Source organism: Dipodomys merriami, unplaced genomic scaffold (assembly GCF_024711535.1).
Source record: "Dipodomys merriami isolate MVZ:Mamm:240054 unplaced genomic scaffold, mDipMer1.0.p SCAF_11, whole genome shotgun sequence".
NCBI classification, from domain to species: domain Eukaryota; kingdom Metazoa; phylum Chordata; class Mammalia; order Rodentia; family Heteromyidae; genus Dipodomys; species Dipodomys merriami.
In genome coordinates, this window is record NW_027202382.1 from 49,879,046 (window position 1) to 49,902,107 (window position 23,062).

Consider the following 23,062-nt stretch of genomic DNA (forward strand, 5'->3'; position numbering starts at 1 on the left):
AACGCAGGGGTCCAGGGCAGCCCTCAGCCACTAGAATTGTGGCTAGCCTCACCATATCAGCTGTCAGATGGGATGATCTGAGTCTCAGTTACATTTCTGGTAGGACAAAAGCCCAGCATGTCTACCCTAGGCACCAACAGGAGCCAGGACCCTTCTGCCACTCTGCACTATGTGACAAATTCTTGAAAGTAAGGTTGAACCTAAACTGCAGGATTTGAAGAGTAGAGAATGGTCAACTCAGAAGGTGATTCCTCCCCTTTACTCTGCCCTTTCAGACACAACTGTACAGGCCGCTTCTTGGAGCTCCTATGCCCAGGAGAGAAGCTTGGCTACATGACAGTTTCTAGACGTGTGGCTGACTGTTTGCCATTTGAACATTACAGCAAATGATTCTATTTGTAGTTTCTAAACCCCCTCTCCCTCCCCCCAAAAAAAACTGTACATGAGTTTACAAACATATTAACATATAAATAATGAGAAAGGTCCTGGGGAGCCTCCCCGTTGTCTCTGCTGGAGATAACACTTGAGGGGAGCTGTCCCCACAGACAGCATGTGCCTGGGGAGCCTCATGGTGTTTGTTCGGGGGCCCGCCGCTAGCTTCTTTGGCACCTCCAGGTTCAACTGATAGTCTGACTTCTGCTGTGCCCACAGAGGGTCAGAACCCTGCAGCAGCAGTGGCCCTCCTGCCAGTCATCGCTCCGGCTCGAGCTCATGCTGGAAGGGACGCTTCCTCTCTCGACAGTGCTTCTTGTGGGCAGGCCAGTCCTTCTGCTGGCACTGGGAACCACAGTACCGTGCCACCTGGCAACGCCCACAGATGTTGAACTCCCGAAGCTGAAACACAGAAGACCATGGCTCACCTTCACATTGGGTCAGAGTGTAGGACTGAAGTTACATTTCAGAATCTGGAAGGACCCAGCAAAGCTCCATGCAGCAGGATGGGGGTATAACTAAGAGGCAGATCACTGGTCTAGCATGTACAAGACCCAGGGTTCGATCCTAACATCATAAATAAAAACACCCCTCACCCCCCCCCCCGCCCAAGGCATGCCAGTCACTAGCGGCTCACGCCTGTAAACCTAGCTACACTGAGACCTGAGAATCATGGTTCAAAGCCAGTCCAGGCAGGAAAGTCTGTGAGACTCTTATCTCCAATAAACTACTCAGAAAATGCCAGAAATGGCACTGTGGCTCAAAGTGGCAGAGTGAAAGAGCCCAGGGACAGCCCAGGCCCTGAGTTCAAGTCCCATGATGGACACACAAAAAGAAAAAAATCCAGACACCATGGCTGGAGTGCATGGCCCTTCCTGGACAGGCACAACAGCAAAGGGAGAGCCACCCTGAGGAGAACCCAGGGACGCGTAGGGGGTTGTAGGGTAAGACTCCACACTGCAGTTGAACTGCTGGGCAGAGCTGGCCACGAGCCAAGGTCTTGCTGCGATACGTGGTACCTGCTTCTCAATTACTGTGCACGGAGGGTAATGACACTCATAGTAGGTGCAGGAGTTCTCCTCCTCCTCTACCACATCCCCATTGGCATTGTAGTACCGCGTCACGTTCAGGACAGGGAACTGCTCTTCTATGGGGTCCGTGGGCAGCTGCTGGATTGCAAGCCAGTACAAGCTTTGCTCTCTGAAAGAAAGCAGAAACCTCTATGTTCCAACCCGATCAGGTCAGTACAAGGGAGGAAGTTGTAACTCTGGGACCCATGTGTCCTGCCCAGGTCAGCCGAAATGTTTTCACTCCATCAACTCTGAGTTGTTGGCCCATCCCCACTCTGTATACTTACCACTACATAACATGAACTATTTAGCACCCTCTAACAAATAAGCACTTATCTACTACTCTCTCCAACGTAGGTACATAAGCAAACATGGCCCCTGGGTGAAGCCAGGAAGCCCTGCCACCTTACCCTTGACCCTGGGAGGTACCTGCTATTACCCTGTCAGCTTACTTCTCCTTCGGTGTTGTGGCTGTCCTGCATCCTTACAGAAACCTCTCCGTAAGCCACTGCACACTCCACGAACAACTGAAATCTGCATGTGACCCGCACATGCAGAAGGCCCCAGAATGACTGCCAGTTGCTCATACGTGTGCAGGTTTCACAGTCAGGTCTTGACAGAAGCCAGACTGTGCGGGCACATGGTTACAAAGGAAGGTGAGCAAGCAGACAGAGGCATGCTTCTATGCTATGTTTGGGGTTTTTCCTAGTAGCAGGATTTGAACTCAAGGCCTCACACTCAACTCAGTTGCTTGGTTGGTGCTCTACCACTTCAGCCATACTCCCAGCTTGGCTTTTTGCTGGTTATTTTGGAGATGACTTTGCTCACCAGGCTACCTTTGAACTAAAATTCTCTGGGTCTCAGCCTCCTAAGTAGCTAGATTACAAGTGTGAGCCACCAGCAGCCAACAGAGAGGTTGTTTTATAAGTTAAGACCTTCTCTGAGGTCCTACAAGTCAGGCAAGATTCAGATGCATCCTTCTAAAGTGGGAAGATACCTTTGTAAAGAAGCCACCTGGAGTCAGGTGCTATAATCTGATTATAGCTGAGTAGCTATAATCCTAGCTACTCAGGAGGGTGAGATCTGAGGATTGCAGTTCAAAGCCAGCCCTGGCAGGAAAGTACATGAGGCTTCTATCTCCAATAAACCACCAGAAAACCGGGAGTGACTCTGTGGCTCAAGTGGTAGAGTGCTTGATTTGAGCTGAAAAGCTGAGGGACAGCGCCCAGGCCCAGAGTTCAAGCCCCTCCAACTGACCAAAAAAAAAAAAAAAAAGGGGGTCACATAGATAGCTGAGCTGTACTCCTAGTCCCACTAATCAGTTCCAGGGAACAACAGAAAACTCAGGCCTGGGAGAAGCCAGTGTCTAGTCCTAGCCAGCCAAAGGCAATGTGACCCTACCACAAAGAACCAGCTGACATGGAAGCCACAAGCCAAGAACCAGGATACACAGACCAGACCAGCTAGGACTTCCAGCCCACTCAGGAGTGAGCCAGACTGCTGCTCCCAGCTATCAGTCCAAGTGGACAGACCCTATACCAACAAGTCAAGAATATCCACACGTATGAACGGATCCTGGGCGACCCAGAGCCCACCTCCACCAAGGTGACTCAAAGCACAAAACCAGCAGCGCTCATCCCCAACAGCCTATGAGGAATAGCCTAACAAAGGGCCACCAGGCTGGCAGTCCACTGACCCTAGGGGACAGTTTCAACCTAGGGTCTGTAACTGTCCCCTTCTATAAATGAGACAGTTTTCTAATTTCTCATGACAACAAAGGGTATTCCGAGTTAGGCAGTGGGTTCATACCTGCAAATCCCAGTTTCTTAGGAGCCAAAGGCAGGAGGATCAGTAATTCTAGACCCTATCTCAAAAACAAAATATAGTCAGGTGCCAATGGCTCTTACCTGAAAACTTAGCTACTAAAGAAGATGAGACCTAGAGCACCCAGTTCAAAGCCAACTCTAGCAGAAAAGTCTACAAGACTCTATGTCCAATTAATCAGTAAAGGAAGTGGCTCTGTGGCTCAAGCGGTAGATTGCTTGCCTTCAGCTGAAGAGTGCAGAGACAGCACTCAAGCCCAGAGTTCAAGCCCCATGACTGACAAAATAAATAAACAAACAAATAAATAATACAATTAATCAGTAAAATGCTGGACCACAGCATTGATCAAGGGTTAGAGCACCAGTGATGAGCAAAAAAGCTGAGCAAAATATGAGGCCCTAGCTGGGTGCTGAGGCTCAGGCCTGTCATCCTAGCTATTCAGAAAGCTGAGATCTGAGGATCTTGGTTCAAAGCCAGCACAGGCAAGGAAAGTCCGTAAAACTCTTATCTCCAGTTAAGTACCAGAACTGGAAGTGGTGCCATGGCTCGAGTGGTAGAGTGCTCTCCTTGAGCTGAAGAGCTCAGAAACAGCACCCTGGCAGAGTTCAAGCCCTACAACCAACCCTCCTGCCCCCCGCTCCCCCAGCAAAAAAAAGAGTTGTGTTCAAGACCTAGTACCAGTACAAAAAAATACACAATAATAGCCTGGTGCCAGTGGCTCATATCTGTAATCCTAACTATTCAGAAGGCTGAGATGTGAATATCATGGTCCAAATCCAGCCAGGAAGGAAAGTCTGTGAGACTCTTATCTCTAATTAACACCCCCCCACACACACACACACAAAAGAGCAGGAAGTGGAGCTACTCAAGTGGTAGAGTGCCAGCCTTGAGCATAAAGGCTCAACAATACTGCCCAGGCCCTGGGTTTAAGCCCCAGGACAGGCAATACGTACATATACGTATACATGTATACATAAGTATATATTCAATAAACACACACACACACACACACACACACACACACACACACACACACACACACACACACACACACACACACACACACACACACGTATATATGTTAAGAAAGGACTATCCAGGCACTGGTGGCTCATGCCTGTAATCCTAGCTACTCAGGAGGCTGATATCTGAGGACTGCTGTTGAAAGCCAGCTGGGACAGCAAAGTCCATGACACTAATCTTCAATCAACTACTCAGAAAAAGCCAGATGTTGTGCTGTGGCTCAAGTGGTAGACCTTTAGTCTTAAGCAAAAGAAGCTCAGGGACGGCGCCCAGGCTCTGAGTTCAAGGCCCAGAAACCTAGCCAATCACCAGTGCCTCATAGCTGTAACCCTAGCTTCACTTAAGAACTTCAATCTCAAGACTGGTTTGAAGGAAGCCTGGGCAGACAGTTCTGTGAGACTCTCATCTCCAATTAACCAGCAAAAAGCCAAAAGTGCAAGTATGGCTCAAGCAAATGGTAGAGGCTGGCTTTGAACCATGATCCTCAGATCTCAGCTTTTTGAGTAACTAGTATTATAGGTTTGAGCTACCAGCACTCAGCTATCTGGAGACTTTTAGCTCCAATTAACTACTAAAAAGCTGGAAGTGGTACTGTGGTTCAAGTGGTAGAGTGCAAACCTTCAACAAAAGAAGCAGAAGGACAATGCCCAGGCCAGCCAAGTTCAAGCCCCAGGATCCCTCGTCTCCCCCCCCTCTCATACACACACACTCAAACAGAATCAGAGGAAGCCACATATTCCCTTGTTTTCCCCACTCTAGTCAGAGTCAATAAATGCACTATTTTTGCTTCAGCCAAATTGAGATCAGTTTCTTTTACTTGTAACCCAAAGTCCAAACCAACATAATCCTCCAAAGCATAAAACTCTACTAAGTTTCACTGAACAGGCAACTGAAGGGTCAAAATTCTGACATCAGATAGGAAACAAACTGGCTCAGGGCTATAATCCTAGCTACTCAGGAGGCTGAGATCTGAGGATCTTAACTCAAAGCTAGCCTGAGAAGAAAAACCCATGAGACTCTTATCTCCAATTACCACCAAAAAGCTAGAAGATGTGACTCAAGTGGCACTAGTAGTGAGCAAAAAAGCTCAGGGATAGTGCCCACATCCTAAATTTAAGCACTCAGGACCAGCATGTGTACGTGCCCATGCACTTACACACACATACACACAAGAATAGGGAATAAATTATTGATAGAAGACACAGACCTTCACAAGGCTGCCTTCACCTTGCAAGCCCACAAGGAAACGCAAGTGTGTGGAGCAAAGGACAATGAGAGGCTAAGAGTGGCAGAATGAAGGAAGCCCTTTAAGGATCTAGAAACCACCTCCTTACAACATCAACTGTGGCCTGCTGAGCCCTCCCACCACCTCTTCCTCCACAGCAGGATGACCCAAAGGCAACTGCAAAGGTCTGCATACTCTCTGAACATCAACCCCACCAATGCCACTAACACCCCCTGGGGTGGCCAATGCTACCCAGGAACTTAAGATACATAGACGACCAAGAAGCCCTAGGAGCACATCAGCAATTCGTGTCTAAAGACTGCTCTCAATTTGGTTCTACACTCTCCTACTGGTCCCTTGGCTCTTCCTGGGCGATCTATAAGGGTCATAGCTGGGCTGATGGTGTGGAGAGCAGGTACTAACCTCCAGAGTAGAACACTTGTGCAGAACACTGTTTTCAGGACCACAGGATGCTAGAGGACAAGCTAAACTACAAATGTCCTACTTCCCTTAAACTTCAAGGAAAATTGTTAGGCAGAACAAGATAGAGACCCATCTGTGTATAAAGGAGTAGGTCCAAGGCTGGCTCCACTCCATCAGATCCACTACAGTGCTCCTAAAGCCAAGTATCACAAGATCAACCCCCTCAAAATACAATCATCAAAACTTCCCATTCAGCCAGGCACTGGTGGCTCATGCTTATAATCCTAGCCACTCAGGAGGCTGAAATCTAAGGATCAAAGTTCCTGAAGCAAGCCCAGGCAGACAAACAGACAAATCTGTAAGACTCTTATATCCAATTAACCAACAAAAAGCCAGAATTAGAGCATGGTTCAAGTGGTAGAGTGCCAGCCCTGAGTGTGACAAAGCCATGGGAGCGTATAGGGCTCAGAGTCCTAGCTAGCCCTAGGACTGTGCGTGTGTGGTGTGTGTGCAAACATGCAGCCACACACAGAAGCCTCACATGTTGGAGAAAAATAACTCATGTCCCAAAGCCATCAGAGTTATCAGACACCAAGCACCTGGAGGAGATACTAGCAGAGGAAGACCCACCTCTGTTTGCTGGAGGTCTCTTCGGCTTTGGGTCGCCAGCCCCATGGTACCAGCTCCAAGTTGTCCAGGCGATTGTCCACTGTCACTGAGTTGAGATGCACCACTTGAAACCCAGGAGCCACGCCTCCCCTGTGCCGCTCCCTAGGGAAAGACAACACTCAGGGGCCACCTCTGACCCACACCCAGAGAGAAATACCAGCCACACAGTCTAACCTGGGTCCTCACTCTGCTGATAGGGGCTGCTGAGCCACATTGATGAGTCTAGCCTTGGATTTATGGGCAGGTCTCAAAGAAGCAAGAATAAAACCCCAAAACTGCCAAGACAAGTAGCTGAAAGACAAGTTCCAATACTTCAGAGTCCTACCTTGCATACTGAGTAGCCATGGTTCCCAGAGTCAGTCTACATCTCAACAAGCTCAGCAAGAGCTCAGCGGACAGCAGAACCCCTCCCTCCATAGGAAGCCCCATACCAGCTGAATCCACTAGGCATTTCAAGTACAATATGCAAACTTGTCATTCCTTTAGGTTAGTGGTAAAGGACAGAAAAATAACTTTCAGCCAGGCACCAGTGGCTCACACCTGACATCCTCACTACTCAGCAGACTTAGATCTGAGGATCACAGTTCCAAGTCAGCCGGGGCAGAAAAGTCCCCATGAGACTCTTATCTCTAATAACCACTCAAAAACTGGAAGTAGAACTGTGACTCAAAGTGGTAAAGTTAGCCTTGAGCAAAAGAGCTCAAGGACAGCACCCAGGCCCTGGGTTCAAGTCCTGTGACCAACAACAACAACAAAAAACTTTCAGTCGGGTGCCAGGGGCTCACGCCTGTAACCCTAGTTACTCAGGAGGCTACTCAGGAGATCTGAGGATTACAGTTCAAACCCAACCCAGGCAGGAAAGTCCATTAAGACTCTTACCTCCAATTAACCACCAGGCACCAGAAAACCCGAAATGGCTCTGTGGCCTAAGTGGTAGAGCACTTACCTTGAGCTAAAGAGCTCAGGGACAGTGCCCAGGCCCAGAGTTCAAGCCTCACAACCAACAATAAATAAAAAAGTAACAAACAAACAACTTTCAGACCCAGGGATGGCAAGGCAAATCTGACTCTACTAGGCAGGTAGCTCTCCTGCCTCCAAACATCCTGCACACTCTAGAGCTCACAGAGACCCCACATGAGAACTAAGGCAGCTAAAAAATACTCACTGAGTGAAAACTAGGGAGACCATGGAAGGGTTGACTGATCAAGATGCATATATTCATAACCTGACTTTTGGAATTATAACCTCTTTTGTACAACAATAACAACAGCAACAACAACAAAACAACAACAACATAATAATAATAACAACCCACCACAGCAGCTCATGGAGGAGTCTACCCGATCCCCTTCCTCGGTTTTTGTCGAAGGCATATGCAAATATCTTAGCACCATTTCCATCAGCATCTACTTCCATTCGAGCCTGAGATAGAATAGAGAAAAAGTCTGTTAAAAAGCTTCCAACAGCTCACACCTATAATCCCAGATACTCAGAAGACTGACATTTGAGGATCACCGTTCAAAGCCAGCCCAGGTAGAAAAGTCCACAAGAGGGCTGGGAAGGTGGCTCAGTGGTAGAGCGCTTGCCTTGCATTACTGAGGCCCTGGGTTCGATTCCTCAGCACCACATAAGCAGAAAAAATTTAAAAAAGCCGGAAGTGGCGCTGTGGCTCAAGTGGTAGAGTGCTAGCCTTGAGCTGAAGAGCTGAGGGACAATGCCCAGGCCCAGAGTTCAAGCCCCACGACCGGATCAAAAAAAAAAGAAAAGTCCACAAAACACTTATCTCCAATTAACCACCAGAAAATTGGCAGTGGTGCTATAGCTCAAAGTGATAGAGCGCTAGCACTGAGCTGAAGAGCTCAGGGACAGGGCTCAGGCCCAGAGTTCAAGACCCATGACTGATTCAAAAAAATAAAATAAAATAAAATAAAATAAAGCTTCCAAGCTGGGAGCCAATAGCTCACACCTGTAATCCTAACTACTCAAGAAGGGCTGGGATCTGAGGATAGCAGTTCAAAGCCAGTCCAGGCAGAAAGGTCCCTGTGAAACTCTTACTTCCAATTAACCAGACAAAAACCAGAAATGGAGCTGTTGCTTAAAGTGGTAGAGTGCTAGCCTTGAACAAAAGAGCTCACGCTGGTGGCTCACGCCTGTAATCCTAGCTACTCAGGAGGCTGAGATCTGAGGATCGCTGTTCAAAGCCAGCCCGGGCAAGAAAGACCGTGAGACTCCTATCTCCAATAAACCGCCAGAAAACCGGAGGTGGCGCTGTAGCTCAAGTGGTAGAGCGCTCGCCTTGAGCTGAAGAGCTGAGGGACAACGCCCAGGCCCAAAGTTCAAGCCCCACGACCGACAAAAAAAAAAAAAAAAAAAGAGCTCAGTAACAGCACCCAGGCCGAGTTCAAGCCCCACAATCAACTAAAGCTTCCAATTCTCAGGAACATTTCAGGGAGCTGAGATCTGAGGATTGCAGTTCAAAGCCAGCCCAGGCAGGAAAGTCCATGAGACTCTATATTCAATTAACCACCCGAAAACACAGAAGTGGCACTGTGGCTCAAAGTGGTAGAGTACTAGCTTTGAATAAAAAAGCTCAGAGACAGCACCCAGGCCCTGAGTTTAAGCTCCAAGACTGATTTAAAAAATGGTGGGGGGTGGTTCACACCCATAATTCTAGCTACTCAGGAGGCTGAGATCTGAGGATATCAGTTCAAAGATAGCCTTGGCAGGAAAGTCCCTGAGATTCTTATCTCCAATAAACCACCAGAAAATCTGAAGATCAGGGACAGCACCCAGACCCAGAGTTTAAGCCCCACGACTGATCAAAAACAACAAAACTGGCAGTGCTGGAGGAGTGGTTCAAGTGGTAACCACCTGCCCAGCAGGCCCACAGTCCTGGCTTCAATCCCCAGTAACACACACACACACACACACACCAATACATGGAGGAAGAAAAACTCCTAGCCAAGCACACACACACACACACACACACACACACACGCACACACACACGCACACGCACACCCCAATACATGGAGGAAGAAAAACTCCTAGCCAAGCACTGGCCGTGTTAGTGTGAGGTGCTGAGATGGAGGTAGAGGGCAGGATGACCACTACTGATCAGGGTTGCTTTAGTGGGGAGTGGGTGGCGGAAACAGCTCCTAGAGGAACACTAGGAAGGGGCAAAATCCTCACAACAGCTGCAGCTACAGAACTATGCTCACTTGATTTAACAGACATCCAATCAAACTCGGACATTCTGGTATGTTTTCAAGCAGAGCCAGCAACCAGGGTGAACATGAGGCAGTCAGAGTCACAGAGGCTGCATGGAGCTGGGCAGCTACCAGAGGCCTTGCTGAGCAGTGACAGGCAGGCTGCTGATATCTGGGTTCTGGACAAGGCAGCCCTGAGGGATCCCAGGCCAACCCTGGCTGGCTCCATCCAGGTGAGGTCTCCAGCTCCCCCAACAGAGACAGAAACTCATTCTTGACTCTTCCTGGGGGCACAGATCGAAGCAACACGAAAGATCTAGTCATCCTTACCTCAAAGGAGTAGCTCTCCACCAGGGGGATGTCTTGCTCATCTATCAGAGTGTACTTGGTCTGAAAATTAACCACACATTTCAAAATCATTCAAAAGATACTCACAAGAACAATAACATTGTAACCAGGAACCTGATTCCTTTATCTTGTGAAGCAGAAGGTAACCAACCACATGCCTCTTCAGACTAAGACACATCAGCCTCAGGGCATGGGGCCAAAAATGCAGGCAGGAAATGTTAAAAGTCAGTCATGCCCACGAGTGGCAGGTATCAGGCTTCTATACCCGTCCACACAGGACCGACCCCGACAGGGGGCACTAGGCCTTTCATGTGGCAATAAGCCCAGGCAGAGGCATTGTCAGTGAAGTAGAGGGAGGGGGTGGGACCGAGCAGAGCATACAAGTTCCAGAGTGTATTCACTAGGCAGGGCAGTAGACATGTGCTCACTGGATAGTCAGGCTCAGCTTTCCATCTGAGACGTAGCAAAGAAAAGCTTCTCAAGGGCTGGTGTTCATGCAACCAGTTTCTGAGTTAGAAGGTCTCGGACAAGACCCGGGTCTTACGACTCTGCTCAGACAGCTCCAGAGCCTCTGCCTGAGATTCTGCAAAAATGGCAGGAAACGCTTCTCAAGATGGGCCCGTCTCACTCTCGTGGGATCTCCTGGGATCGGAGCCACCCGCCGGCCCGACTTCTACCGCTGCTCCTCCTCCCGGCCTCCCTCCGCGGCCGCCAGGGGCAGGGGCCGGGGCAGCCCTGGGCCCGGGCTCCGCCGGGCCTCGGAGCCCACAGGTGCCCACCGAGCGAAGCCGCCCCGCTGGGGCCGGGGCCGGGCGGAGACCGCGAGGGGCCCCGGGTCGGCCGGCGTCAGGACGCTGGCTCCTGGCGGGGAAGCCCGGGGCTCCGCGGGACACGACCGAGCCCGGTCGCGAAGCGCGGCCGCCCACGGGCGGGCCCGCCGAGGGGCGGCGCGGCGCGCGGCCGCGGGCGGGACGCCGGGTTCGAACCCCGCGGCCGCAGGTGCAGCCGGAGTCCAGGCCCGCGGCGCGGGGCCGCCTCGCCCCGGGCCGGCCCGGCCGGACGAGGAGCGCCAGAGCCCGAGGGGCGCGCCGCCGGCGGGCGCGAGGAAGGCGGGCCCGAGCCCGGCCGGCGCGCCCCGCCCGCCCCGCCGCCCCGGCCCGGCCCACGCAGGCCTGACCGCGGCTCCGCGCCGCTCACCTTCCCGGCCACCCGGCCGAGCCGCACGATGCCCAATTTGAAGTCGGTCATGGCCGGGCCTGCGCTCTCGGCCGGCGGCGACGCTCCCTCAGGAGGCGCCCGGCCGGGCTCGGGCGAGGCCGCAGCACCCCGGGGCAGGCCGGGGCCGGGGTCGGGCAGGGCGGGCCCCCGGCGGACGAGGCTGGTCCGGGCTCGGGCCGCCGCCGCCGCCGCCGCCGCCGCCTCGCGCCCGCCGGACCTGCCACGCGCCGCCGCCGCCGCCGCGCGCACCCCAGCGAGCGGAGCGGAGGGCGGGGCGCGGCCCGGGACACACCCCCCGTCGCCACCAGCTGGCCAATCGTATGGCGCGCCCTTCGCCGGCCGGCGCGCGCCGCGACGCAGCCGCCAATAAAAGCAAGGAGGCTGCGCAGGCGCTCTTGGAAAAGGCCAGGAGGGGGAGGGGCCGGCCGGGGGCGGCGCCTGCGCGACGGCCGGCGCGACGTCAGTTTCGCGGGAAGCTTTGTGCGGGCGGTGGCTGCGGCGCCCGCGCTGTGGGGCCGAGGCCAGGGTTGCTACCTTTGGCAGCCGCGTGGCCTCCGCAGCCCGCCCCGGCCTGTGGAGCCCGCGTCCGTGAGCCGGGCGTAGCAGGGCCGCTAGGAGCGGCCGTCCGCCGCAGCCGCCGGTCGCAGGCCGGTAGGACGGCAGCGCGTCTTCCCCACACGGCCTCCCGGGCCCCGGGCTTCCCGCTCCGCAGCTGCGCCGGCCCGGTCTCCGGAAACAGCTCCCGACGCCGCGGTGCGTGCGGAGGCCGAGTCCGGCGAAGCCCCCTGGGGAGACCGGAGCCCACCGCAGAGCCGTGGCGGGCCTGCGTCCAGCCGGGACGGAGGCCGCGCGGGCCCGGCTGCTGCCCAGAGGTTTCTGGGCTTTCACGAGGGAGGCCAGGAGGGCGGAGACACGCCTCGATCTGGCCGGTCCCTCCTCACTGCTCAAAGTGCACCCCTCCGTGTAGAGATCGGTACAGTGAGCTTGTGGGGGGCTGGGAGGGCGGCGGCTCCGTGGTAGAGCGCTCGCCTAGCACGCATGAAGCCCTGGGTTCGATTCCTCAGCACCACATCCACAGAAAGCTGGAAGTGGCGCTGTGGCTCAAGTGGAAGAGCTAGCCCTGAGCAAAAGAAACTGAGGGGGGGGGGGGGGCTGGGAAGGCGGCTCAGTGGTAGAGCGCTTGCCTTGCATGCATGAGGCCCTGGGTTCGATTCCTCAGCGCCACGTAAGCAGAAAGGCCGGAAGTGGCGCTGTGGCTCGAGTGGTAGAGCGCTAGCTTTGAGCCGAAGAGCTGAGGGACAGCGCCCAGGCCCAGAGTTCAGGCCCCATGACCGACAAAAAAGAAAAAAAGAAACTCAGGGTCACAGCCCAGGCCCTGAGTTCAAACCCCAGTTCTGGAAAGAAAAAAAAAACCCTCTTAGCTCCCAAGTTCCTCCAACCACTACCTCACTCCTATCACAGCTCAAATTCTTAAGAGTTATCTGTACTTGCTGCTTATCTTCCCATCAAGAAAGCTAGTGGATTAGTTTTCTATGACTTTGTACCATTTTACCACAAATACAGAGACATAAAACGTGTAAATACATTATGGCTTTGTGTGTTTAGATGGTTTTCGACTCCAAGGCTTAAGGATGAAGTCAGGGTCTTTTCAGTGGGCCTGAACTCTTATTAGGGCCTCTGGGGGGAGAATTCTGTCTAGGCTCAGTCACATCCACAAAATCCAGTCTCATGGTTATGTGAGGTTTCCATTTGCTGACTGTCAGCCAGGGCCCATTTCAGCTTCTACAGTCCACCTGCATTTTTCAGGTATAGCTTCAGCTGGAGTTGGGTACTAGTGGCTCATACCTGTAACTTAGCTACTTAGGAGGCTGAAATCTGATTGTGGTTCAAGGCCAGCTTGGGCAACAAATTCTTTTTTTTTTTTTTGGTCCCGTGTTGGTCCTGTCGTGGGGCCTGAACTCTGGGCCTGGACGCTGTCCCTCAGCTCAAAGCTAGTGCTCTACCAGCTTTTTTCTTTTTGCTTATGTGGTGCTGAGGAATCGAACCAGGGCCTCAGGCATGCAAGGCAAGCTCTCTACTACTGAGCCACCTTCCCAGCCCCTTGGGCAACAAATTCTTATCTCCAATTAACCACCAAAAAGCCTTGAACCTTGACTCAAGCAGTAGAGTACCAGCCTTCAGCAAAAGAAGTTAAGGGATAGCTGGGCACCGGTGGCTCACGCCTGTCATCCTAGCTACTCAGGAGGCTGAGATCTGAGGATCATGGTTCAAAGTCAGCCCGGGCAGGAAAATCCGTGAGACTCTTATCTCCAAAAAACCACTAGAAAGCCAGGAGTGGCGCTGTGGCTCAAGTGGTAGAGAGCTCGCCTTGAGCTGAAGAGCACAGGGACAGCGCCCAAGCCCAGAGTTCAAGCCCCAGGACCGTCAAAAAAAAAAGAAATTAAGGGATAGTGCCCAGGCCCTGAATTCAAGCCCTAATTTTGGCAAGCATATGTGTGCGTGTGTGCACACGCACACACACACACATTTTGGCAAGCACGTGTGCATGTGCACACGCACACACACACATTTTGGCAAGCACGTGTGCATGTGCACACGCACACACACACACATAGACACACACCAGCAGGTGTGGAGTTCTATCCCCAGCACTTCCACTTTTTGCTAGTTAATTGGAGATAATTCTTTTTTTTTTTTTTTTTTTTTTGGTCTGGTGGTGGGGCCTCAACTCTGGGCCTGGGCGCTGTCCTTCAGCTCTTCAGCTCAAGGCTAGTGCTCTACCACTTCAGCCACAGCAGCACTTCTGGCTTTTTTCTTTTTGCTTATGAGGTGCTGAGGAATCGAACCCAGGGCCTCATGCATGCAAGGCAAACACTCTACCACTGAGCCACCTTCCCAGCCCTAATTGGAGATAATTCTTATCTGAGTCCAATTGGCTTTGAACTGTGGCTCGCTTTGAACCAGATCTCAACCTGAGTAGCTAGAATTACAGGTATGAGCCACTGGCACTCTGCTTTTTTGGGTTTTTGATACGGGTTTTTGTGGCTTACTGGAAATAAGAGTCTTAAGCCCAGGCACCCATTGTTCACACCTGTAATCCTAGCTACTCAGTAGGCTGAGATCTGAGGATTGTGGTTCTAAGCCAGCCCAGGCAGGAAAGTCTGTGAGACTCTCATATACAATTAACTACCAGATGGAAGTGGCACTGTGGCTCAAGTGGTAGGGTGCTTCCCTTGAACTGAAGAGAGTGGGGACAGTGCCCAAGCCCAGAGTTCAAGCCCCGTGACCGACAAAAGAAAAAACAAGAAATTATTTCTCTCCCACATTTAAAGGGCTGGGATGTAGCTCAGTGGCAAAGCGCTTGCCTAGCAAGTGCAACGTCCTGGGTTCAATCCCCAGTACCAAAAAAGAAGAGACAAAAAAATACAGTTAAAAAAAAATCCAGCCGGGTGCTGGTGGCTCACACCTGTAATCCTAGCTACTCAGGAGGCTGAGATCTGAGGATCGCGGTTCAAAGCCAGCCCAGGCAGGAGAGACCATGAGACTCCTATCTCCAATAAACCACCAGAAAACCGGAAGTGGCGCTGTAGCTCAAGTGGTAGAGCGCTCGCCTTGAGCTGAAGAGCTGAGGGACAGCGCCCAGGCCCAGAGTTCAAGCCCCACGGCCGACAAAAAAAAAAAAAAAAAAAAAAAGCGGTGCCGGTGGCTCAGGCCTGTAATCCTAGCTACTCAGGAGGCTGAGATCTGAGGATCATGGTTCAAAGTCAGCCCAGGCAGGAAAGTCCGTGAGACTCATCTCCAATAAACCACTAGAAAACCAGAAGTAGTGCTGTGGCTCAAGCGGTAGAGCGCTCACCTTGAGCTGAAGAGCTGAGGGACAGTGCCCAGGCCCAGAGTTCAAGCCCCACAACCGACAAAAAACAAACAAACAATTAATTACCAGAACGCTGGAAATTGAACTGTGGCTCAAAGTGGTAGAGCGTTAGACTTGAGCACAAAAGCACAAGGACAGCACCTAAATTCTTGTGTTCAAGCACCAAGACACACACAGTCTTAAGGGCTTTTCTGCTAGCCTCCTGAGTAACTAGGACTACAGGCATATGCCACCAGTACCTGGACTCTAAGAGTTTTGATACAACTTTTCGTTTTGTGTTGTTTTGTTTTTGAGAGGTTGAATCTTGGAGTCTTTATTAAGAGGCTGGCAACTGCATGATGGACTCCTGTCTCAAAAACCAGCATCCAGCAAATATACTTCAAACTGTTAGGAAACTGAGCCATGAAAGCCAGAGAGGAAAGAAAGAACAAAAACAATACCAACAAACAGTTCAACTCCATGGTGACCAGAGAAGGTCCAGGACATGAACATGGAGACATGTAGGGTCTGATACGTTGATACAGCTTCTAATCTCACCCACGAGAGAGAGGACCCCTGAAGGATTCACATAATACTATTAGTAATAGAGCACCAGGGATTAAACTTAATATTATTTGGAGGAACACTAAGATTCAAACCATAGCAAGTCATAAAATTAGATGAGATCACTATTGGAGAAATATGGACAGAGAGAAAGGAAAATACTGAACCACAGAACATGTCTGTATCAAGTCAGGAAGAGACTGGAAAGAGGAGGCCCTTCTTCCTAGGTAGGAAGGAAACAGGGAAGTAAGGATAGCATATGTGGCAGATTTTGCAGATAAGCCACGTGCTGAGTGGCTTATGCCTGTAATCCTAGCTACTCCAGTGGCTGAGAGTTGAGGATTCCAATTTCAAGCCAGCCCAAGTAGACAAATCTGAGAGACTTATCTTCAGTTAACAAACAAAAAGCCAGAAGTAGGGATATGGCTTAAGTGGTAGAGAACTAGCCATGAGCAGAGAAGTCAAGCAAGAGTTATAGGCCCTGAGTTCAAGCCTCAGTACTGGCACATACACACACACACACACACAAGAATAGCTTGGCATGAGTGTCTCACACCTATAATCCTAGCTATTCAAGCGGCTGAGATCTGAGGAGACTTATCCCCAATTAGCCACCTAAAAGTCAGAAATGGAGCTGTGGTTCAAGTAGAGTGCTAGCACAAAAGATGGGGGATAATGCAGAGGCCCTGAGTTCAAGCCCCGGGATTGGCACCAAAAAAAAAAAAAAAGAAGAAGAAGAAGACATGGAAGGCCAAGCATACTAACATACACATGTAATCACACTAGGAAGGTGGAAGTAGGAAGATTTCCAACTTTGAGGGCATCCAGGTTGGAATACACAATGAGACTGTCAAACAAAACATACACAGGACTGGGAATGTGGCTTAGTGGTAGAGTGTTTGCCTAGCATGCATGAAGCCCTGGGTTTTGATTCAGTACCACATAAACAGAAAAGGCTGGAAGTGACGCTGTGGTTCAAGTGGCAGGGTGCTAGCCTTGAACAAACAGAAGCTCAGGGATAATGCCCAGACCCTGAGTTCAAGCCCCAGGACTGGCACACACGCACACGCATACACACATACACACATACACACATACACAGAGTAATGGAAGGGCAGAAATTGAAGACCATAAAATACACAAATGTTTCAAAGCATTTTGCTGATGAAAGAAATAGAAGACAGGAAGAGGAAGGAGGTCAAGAGAGGGTGTTATCCCAGGCACCAAACCAGTAGCTCACACCTGTAATCCTACCTTCTCAAAAGGTCTCTGAAAACCACAGCATGGAGATTTGAAGCCAGCTTGGGCAGAAAAGTCCTTGAGACTCCATCTCCAATATAACCAACAAAAAGCAAGGCTTGAGGCATGGCTCAAGGGTAAAGTACTGCCCAAGCAAGCAATCCTTGAGATCAAACCCAAGAAGAAGGAAGGGAGGGAGAGGAGGAGAGTTTGTTTTTACAGAGGAATAGTATAGCATGTCTATTTCCTGGTGAGAATGACTCCATAGAAGAGAACCTGATGAAGTAAGAAAGGATGGGAGAATTGCTGAAGATGTTTTGGCCTGGATATGAAATATCCCCCAAAAGGCTCATGTGTTGGGGACTTGGTACCCAGAGGGTGAATGGAATGACAGAGGTAATTGGATCACAAAGGCTCTGCTGATATTATTGAGAGATGATGGAAAATGGAGCCTGGTTGGAGTGGTGTGCCTTTGAAGGATATCTTGTCTCTTGACCCTTATCACTCTCTCTGCTTCTGACTGCTACAAGGTGAGCAACTCTGCTCTACAATCTTCTATCATGATGTTCTGCCTCAGCATGCTCTAAAAGCAAGTCAGCTGAGTATGGACTGAAGTCTCAAACTGTGAGCCAAAATAAGTCTCCCCTCCTTTAAACTGTCTCTCGGGTCGTATTTATTTATTTATTTATTTATTTATTTATTTATCACTGGGTCCTGGGGCTTGAACTCACGGCCTGTGCATTGTCTCTGAGCTTTTTACTCAAGGCTAGCGCTCTACCATTTGAGCCACAGCACCACTTCCAGCTTTTTCTGTTTATATGGTACTGAGAAATCAAACCCAGGGCTTCATGCATGCTAGGCAAGTGCTCTACCATTGAGCCACATTCCAGCCCCTTTTGTTTTATTTTTAATTTTATTTTTATCTTTAAGTAGTTGTTCAAAAGAATTGCCGTTCATAAAGTTGTATATAAAGACAATGAATCTTGATCAATCTCATCTCTTTGACCATTCAACAAAGTTGTATTAAATACAATGAATTTTGATTAATTTCACTCCTTTGACCATTCTTCCCCATGAGATATTTGTTATGGCAAAGAAAAAGTCACTAACACAGAATGGAAACAAACGGGGAGCTAGTTTTAGAGAGGTGCATGGGGAATTCACCTCAGGTTTATTTTTGTTGTTGTTGTTTTTCTTGTTGGTCATTGGGCTTGAGTTCAGGGCATGAATGCTCTCAGAGCCTTTTTTGCTCAAGACTACTACTTTACTTCTTGAGCCACAACTCCACTTCTGGCTTTTTGAGTGGTTAATTGAAGATGGGACTTTTTTGCCCGGTCTGACTTCCAAATGCAATCCCCAGATCTCAGCCTCCTGAGTAGCTAGGACATAAGTGTGAGGCTAGGAATGTGGCATAGTGGTAGAGTGCTTGCCTATCACGCACAAAGCCCTCAGTACCACATAAACAGAAAAGGCCAGAAGTGGCACTGTGGCTCCAGTGGTAGAGCGCTAGCCTTAAGCAAAAGAAGCTCAGGGACAGTGCCCAGGCCGAGTTCAAGCCCCATGACTGACAATAAAAAATTAAAAAAGTAGGCGTGAGCCATCAGTACTGGCTCTTACCTCAGTATGATGAGGATTTGAAAAAGCATCAGGGGGGAGGACCCAAGCAGAGAGGACTGGAATGGGACACCCACTGGGGCACAAGAGTCAGCAAAACCCAGAGAGCACAGGAGGATGGATGGCCCCACAGTATGAAGGGAAACCAGTCTGTGTGCCTGCATGATTTCTCAGCCTCTGCAAGCTACCTCAGAGAAAGTAAGGAGAAAGAAGAGATCAAATGTAACTAAGAGTGTGCTTATGCTGCTGTGAAGGGCCAGAATCTGGGAGTTTGGAAGAGTGATTACAAGACTGGCCCAAATGAATGGGACTGGGAATCTCTGTCCCCTCTGGTGTCAGCTGGGAATTCACTCTGGGACTTCTCATTTCACAGCTGTGTGACTTCTCTGTAGCATTTCATTGCCCAGGATTTCCCATGGCCATGCCATATGTCCAGGATTCCCATACAACACTGAGGCTGTATTGTAAGTGACAGTTCCCACTGACAAATACTTACTGAGCTCCTCCTGGAAGCATGCTCACTAGTATCCACTGGCCAAAGCTCAACACATCGGCAATCTCAGAGTCAGTGCAAATAGCTCAGGCAGAGAATGAGTGGCATGTGGTTTGGGTCCTGGCCCTCCAAGGCCTGTGTGATGCAGGGCTTTACCAGCTCCTGGCTCTATGAGAGGAAGGGATTCTGGGAAGTCTTCTGATCCTATGATGAGTGTCTTTGAAGAGGACAGTGACAGGGTATCCCTCCCTTCACTTCCTGCTCTGTGATTCCAGCTGCTTCCACCATCATGTGCTCCTGCCAGAAAATGTTGCCTCACCACAGATCAAAGAGCAACTTGGCCAATTTACCATGGACTGAAACTTCCTAAACTGTAAATCAAAATGACATTTTTGGAGCCAGGCACCAGTGACTCACGCCTGTAATCCTAGCTACTCAGGAGGCTGAGATCTAAGATCGTGGTTCAAAACCAGCCCAGGCAGGAAAAGCACGTGAGACTCTTATCTCCAATAAACCACTAGAAAACCAGAAGTAGTGCTGTGGCTCAAGTGGTAGAGAGCTCGCCTTGAGCTGAAGAGTGCAGGGACATCGCCCAAGCCCAGAGTTCAAGCCCTACGACCAACAACAACAACAAAAAAACCCAAAACAAAAACATTTTTTGGACTGGGAATGTGCTTGCCTAGCATACATGAAGCCCTGAGTTTTGCTAGTTAACTGGAGATAAAGTCTCTCCAGAACCAGGCGCTGGTAGCTCACTCCTGTAGTCCTAGCTACTCAGCAGGCTGAGATCTGAGTATTTGGTTCAAAGCCAGCCCAGGCAGGAAAGCCCATGAGATTCTTTTTTTTTTTTGGGGGGGGGGGTCCAGTCGTGGGGCCTGAACTCTGGGCCTGGGCGCTGTCCCTCAGCTCTTCAGCTCAAGGCTAGTGCTCTACCACTTGAGCCATAGCGCCACTTCTTTTTTCTTTTTGCTTATGTGGTGCTGAGGAATCGAACCCAGGGCTTCATGCATGCAAGGCAAGCGCTCTACCACTGAGTCACCTTCCCAGCCCAGCCCATGAGATTCTTATCTCCAATTACCCAACAGAAAACTGGAAGTGGCACTGTGGCTCAAGTGGTAGAATGCCACAAAAAAAAGTCTCAAGAATTACAGGTGTGTGTGTGGGGGGGGGGTGGGGGGGAGATGGGAGGGCAGAGATGGTAAGGGGAAACAATGGAGGAGGCAACAATGCTTGATAAGAAATGTACTCATGGGCTGGGAAGGTGGCTCAGTGGTAAAGCGCTTGCCTTGCATGCCTGAGGCCCTGGGTTCGATTCCTCAGCACCACATAAGCAAAAAGAAAAAAGCCAGAAGTGGCGCTGTGGCTCAAGTGGTAGAGCGCTAGCCTTGAGCTGAAGAGCTGAGGGATAGCACCCAGGCCCAGAGTCAGGCCCTATGACCGGACCCCCCCCAAAAAAAAAAAAAAAAAAAAAGAAATGTACTCATTACTTTGCTCATGTAATTTTAACCCCTCTGGTATTTTCACAATAAAAAAACTTATTAATAGAGAAAAAAAAGAGTTACAGGTGTGAGGCACCAGCATAGGCTCAGGATCTTCTTGAAGTCTCAGGCACTAGGGGAGTAGTTGCCCCCAAGGATGTCCAGAAGATAACCAGCCAAGTAGCACATTTCCAATAGAAGGAGCAGTGTAAATTTGAGGCTACATCTGAAACTAGGCATTAGGTGGCTCATGCCTATAATCTAGTACTCTGGAAATTTAAATCTGAGGATTGTGGTTTGAAGCCACCAGGCATGAAAGCCCTTGACACTCTCCTTTCCAATTAACCACCAAAAAGCCAAGAAATAGAGGTGTGGTTTAAGTGGTAGAACAGTAGCCTTGAGCAAAAAAGCTCAGGATCGGTAGGTACCCAGGTCCTCAGTTGAAGCTCTAGTACCAGCACACACACACTTTAAAAAATAAAAATAATGAAGCTGTCTGTGTATTTAAATACTTGCAGACTGGTCTTGTTTAGTGGATCCAGTGCTTGATTGTGGAGAGACGGCATGTGGAAAATCAGCCATCATCATTTAGTCCCTTTAACAGCTGCAGTGTTTACTACCCACCTTGGCATCTCCTCTCACGGGTGTGACAAGTAGACACAACTCTGGGGATGTGCACTAAGTTTGGTGGGCTCAGGCCTCTCCTGGCCCTAAAGCTAAGAATGTGATAACAGCATCTAGGTCCTGTTGGCGCTTTCCTCACCTGCTTAAAGGTAACACCAGAGGGCTGGGAAGGTGGCTCAGTGGTAGAGTACTTGCCTTGCATGCCTGAGGCCCTGGGTTCAATTCCTCAGCACCACATAAGCAAAAAGAAAAAAAAAAGCCAGAAGTGGCGCTGTGGCTCAAGTGGTAGAGCGCTAGCCTTGAGCTGAAGAGCTGAGGGACAGCGCCCAGGCCCAGAGTTCAGGCCCCACATCCGGAGCCCCCCCCAAAAAAAGGTAACATCAGAATTAAAGGAGGTGGAGAGATAGCTGGAGCTGAGCACTTCTCCAGAAGTCGGCCAGGGGCTAGCTCAAGCGCTACAGTACTTGTCTTGAGGTAAAAGTTAAGGGATGATATTTTCATATTTCTTTAGGTCTCAGCCCTGGGGCTTGAGCCCAGAGCTGTTGCTGGCTTTAAACCACGATCCTCAGTTCCTAGCCTGCGGAGCAGCTGGGATGGCGGTGCAAGCTAGGGCTCCAAGGAGGGTTTTTGCAGCATAGAGGGGCACAGGGGAACCTTGGGGTTCGCATGCCACAGGGCCTCAGGAAAGGGGGCTGGACGTGGAACTTGGCCTAGCAGCAGCTGCCCGCGCCAGCGTCCAGCCCTCGCAGCCTTCACGGCCCTCGCAGCCTTCACGGCCCTCGCAGCCTTCGCGGCCCTCGCAGCCTTCACGGCCCTCGCAGCCTTCGTGGCCCTCGCGGCCTTCGTGGCCCTCACAGCCTTCACGGCCTTCGCGGCCTTCGTGACCCTCGCGGCCTTCGTGGCCCTCGCGGCCTTCGTGGCCCTCGCGGCCTTCGTGGCCCTCGCAGCCTTCACGGCCTTTGTGACCCTCGCGGCCTTCGGGGCCCTCGCGGCCTTCGTGGCCCTCGCAGCCCTCCCGGCCTTCGCGGCCTTCGTGGTCCTCGCGGCCTTCGTGGCCCTCGCGGCCTACGTGGCCCTCGCAGCCTTCGTGGTCCTCGCAGCCTTCGTGGCCCTCGCAGCCTTCACGGCCTTCGTGGCCCTCACAGCCTTCACGGCCTTCGCGGTCCTCGCAGCCTTCACAGCCCTCGCAGCCTTCGTGGTCCTTGCGGCCTTCACGGCCCTTGCAGCCTTTGTGGCCCTCGCGGCCTTCGTGGCCCTCACGGCCTTCGTGACCCTCGCGGCCTCCGTGGCCCTCACGGCCTTCGTGGTCCTCGCGGCCTTCGTGGACCTCGCAGCCTTCACGGCCTTCGTGACCCTCGCGGCCTTCGTGGTCCTCGCGGCCTTCACGGTCCTCGCAGCCTTCGTGACCCTCGCGGCCTTCGTGGCCCTCGCGGCCTTCGTGGCCCTCGCGGCCTTCACGGCCCTCGCGGCCTTCGTGGTCCTCGCGGCCTTCGTGACCCTCGCGGCCTTCGTGGCCCTCGCGGCCTTCGTGACCCTCGCGGCCTTCGCGGCCCTCGCGGCCTTCGCGGCCCTCACGGCCTTCACGGCCTTCGCAGCCTTCGCGGCCCTCGCAGCCTTCGCGGCCCTCGCAGCCTTCACGGCCTTCGCAAGCTTCGCGGCCCTCGCGGCCTTCACGGCCCTCGCGGCCTTCACGGCCCTCGCGGCCTTCACGGCCTTCGCAAGCTTCGCGGCCCTCGCAGCCTTCACGGCCCTCGCA

The 23,062-nt window shown here is 51.4% G+C and overlaps 1 protein-coding gene across 4 annotated transcripts in view; it reads right to left on the reverse strand.

Moving 5' to 3' along the window:
• Positions 1–244: 244 nt before the first annotated feature.
• The window catches only part of Zmynd19 (zinc finger MYND-type containing 19), a 38,563-nt gene continuing 15,745 nt past the window's right edge, over positions 245–23,062 (reverse strand). Inside the window, exons 1-6 of one of the 4 annotated variants that reach the window (XM_070015196.1) lie at positions 11,976–11,996; positions 10,206–10,265; positions 7,982–8,088; positions 6,628–6,768; positions 1,452–1,632; positions 245–834 (exon numbers count right to left, since the gene is read on the reverse strand). In XM_070015196.1, the coding sequence (XP_069871297.1) occupies positions 691–834; positions 1,452–1,632; positions 6,628–6,768; positions 7,982–8,082 (567 nt within the window). In that variant the 5' untranslated portion in view covers positions 8,083–8,088; positions 10,206–10,265; positions 11,976–11,996 and the 3' untranslated portion in view covers positions 245–690. Of the gene's footprint in view, positions 835–1,451; positions 1,633–6,627; positions 6,769–7,981; positions 8,089–10,205; positions 10,266–10,651; positions 10,753–11,420; positions 11,668–11,975; positions 11,997–23,062 lie in introns of those variants that run through there. The other 3 variants (XM_070015192.1, XM_070015193.1, XM_070015195.1) reach the window with 3 other exon arrangements.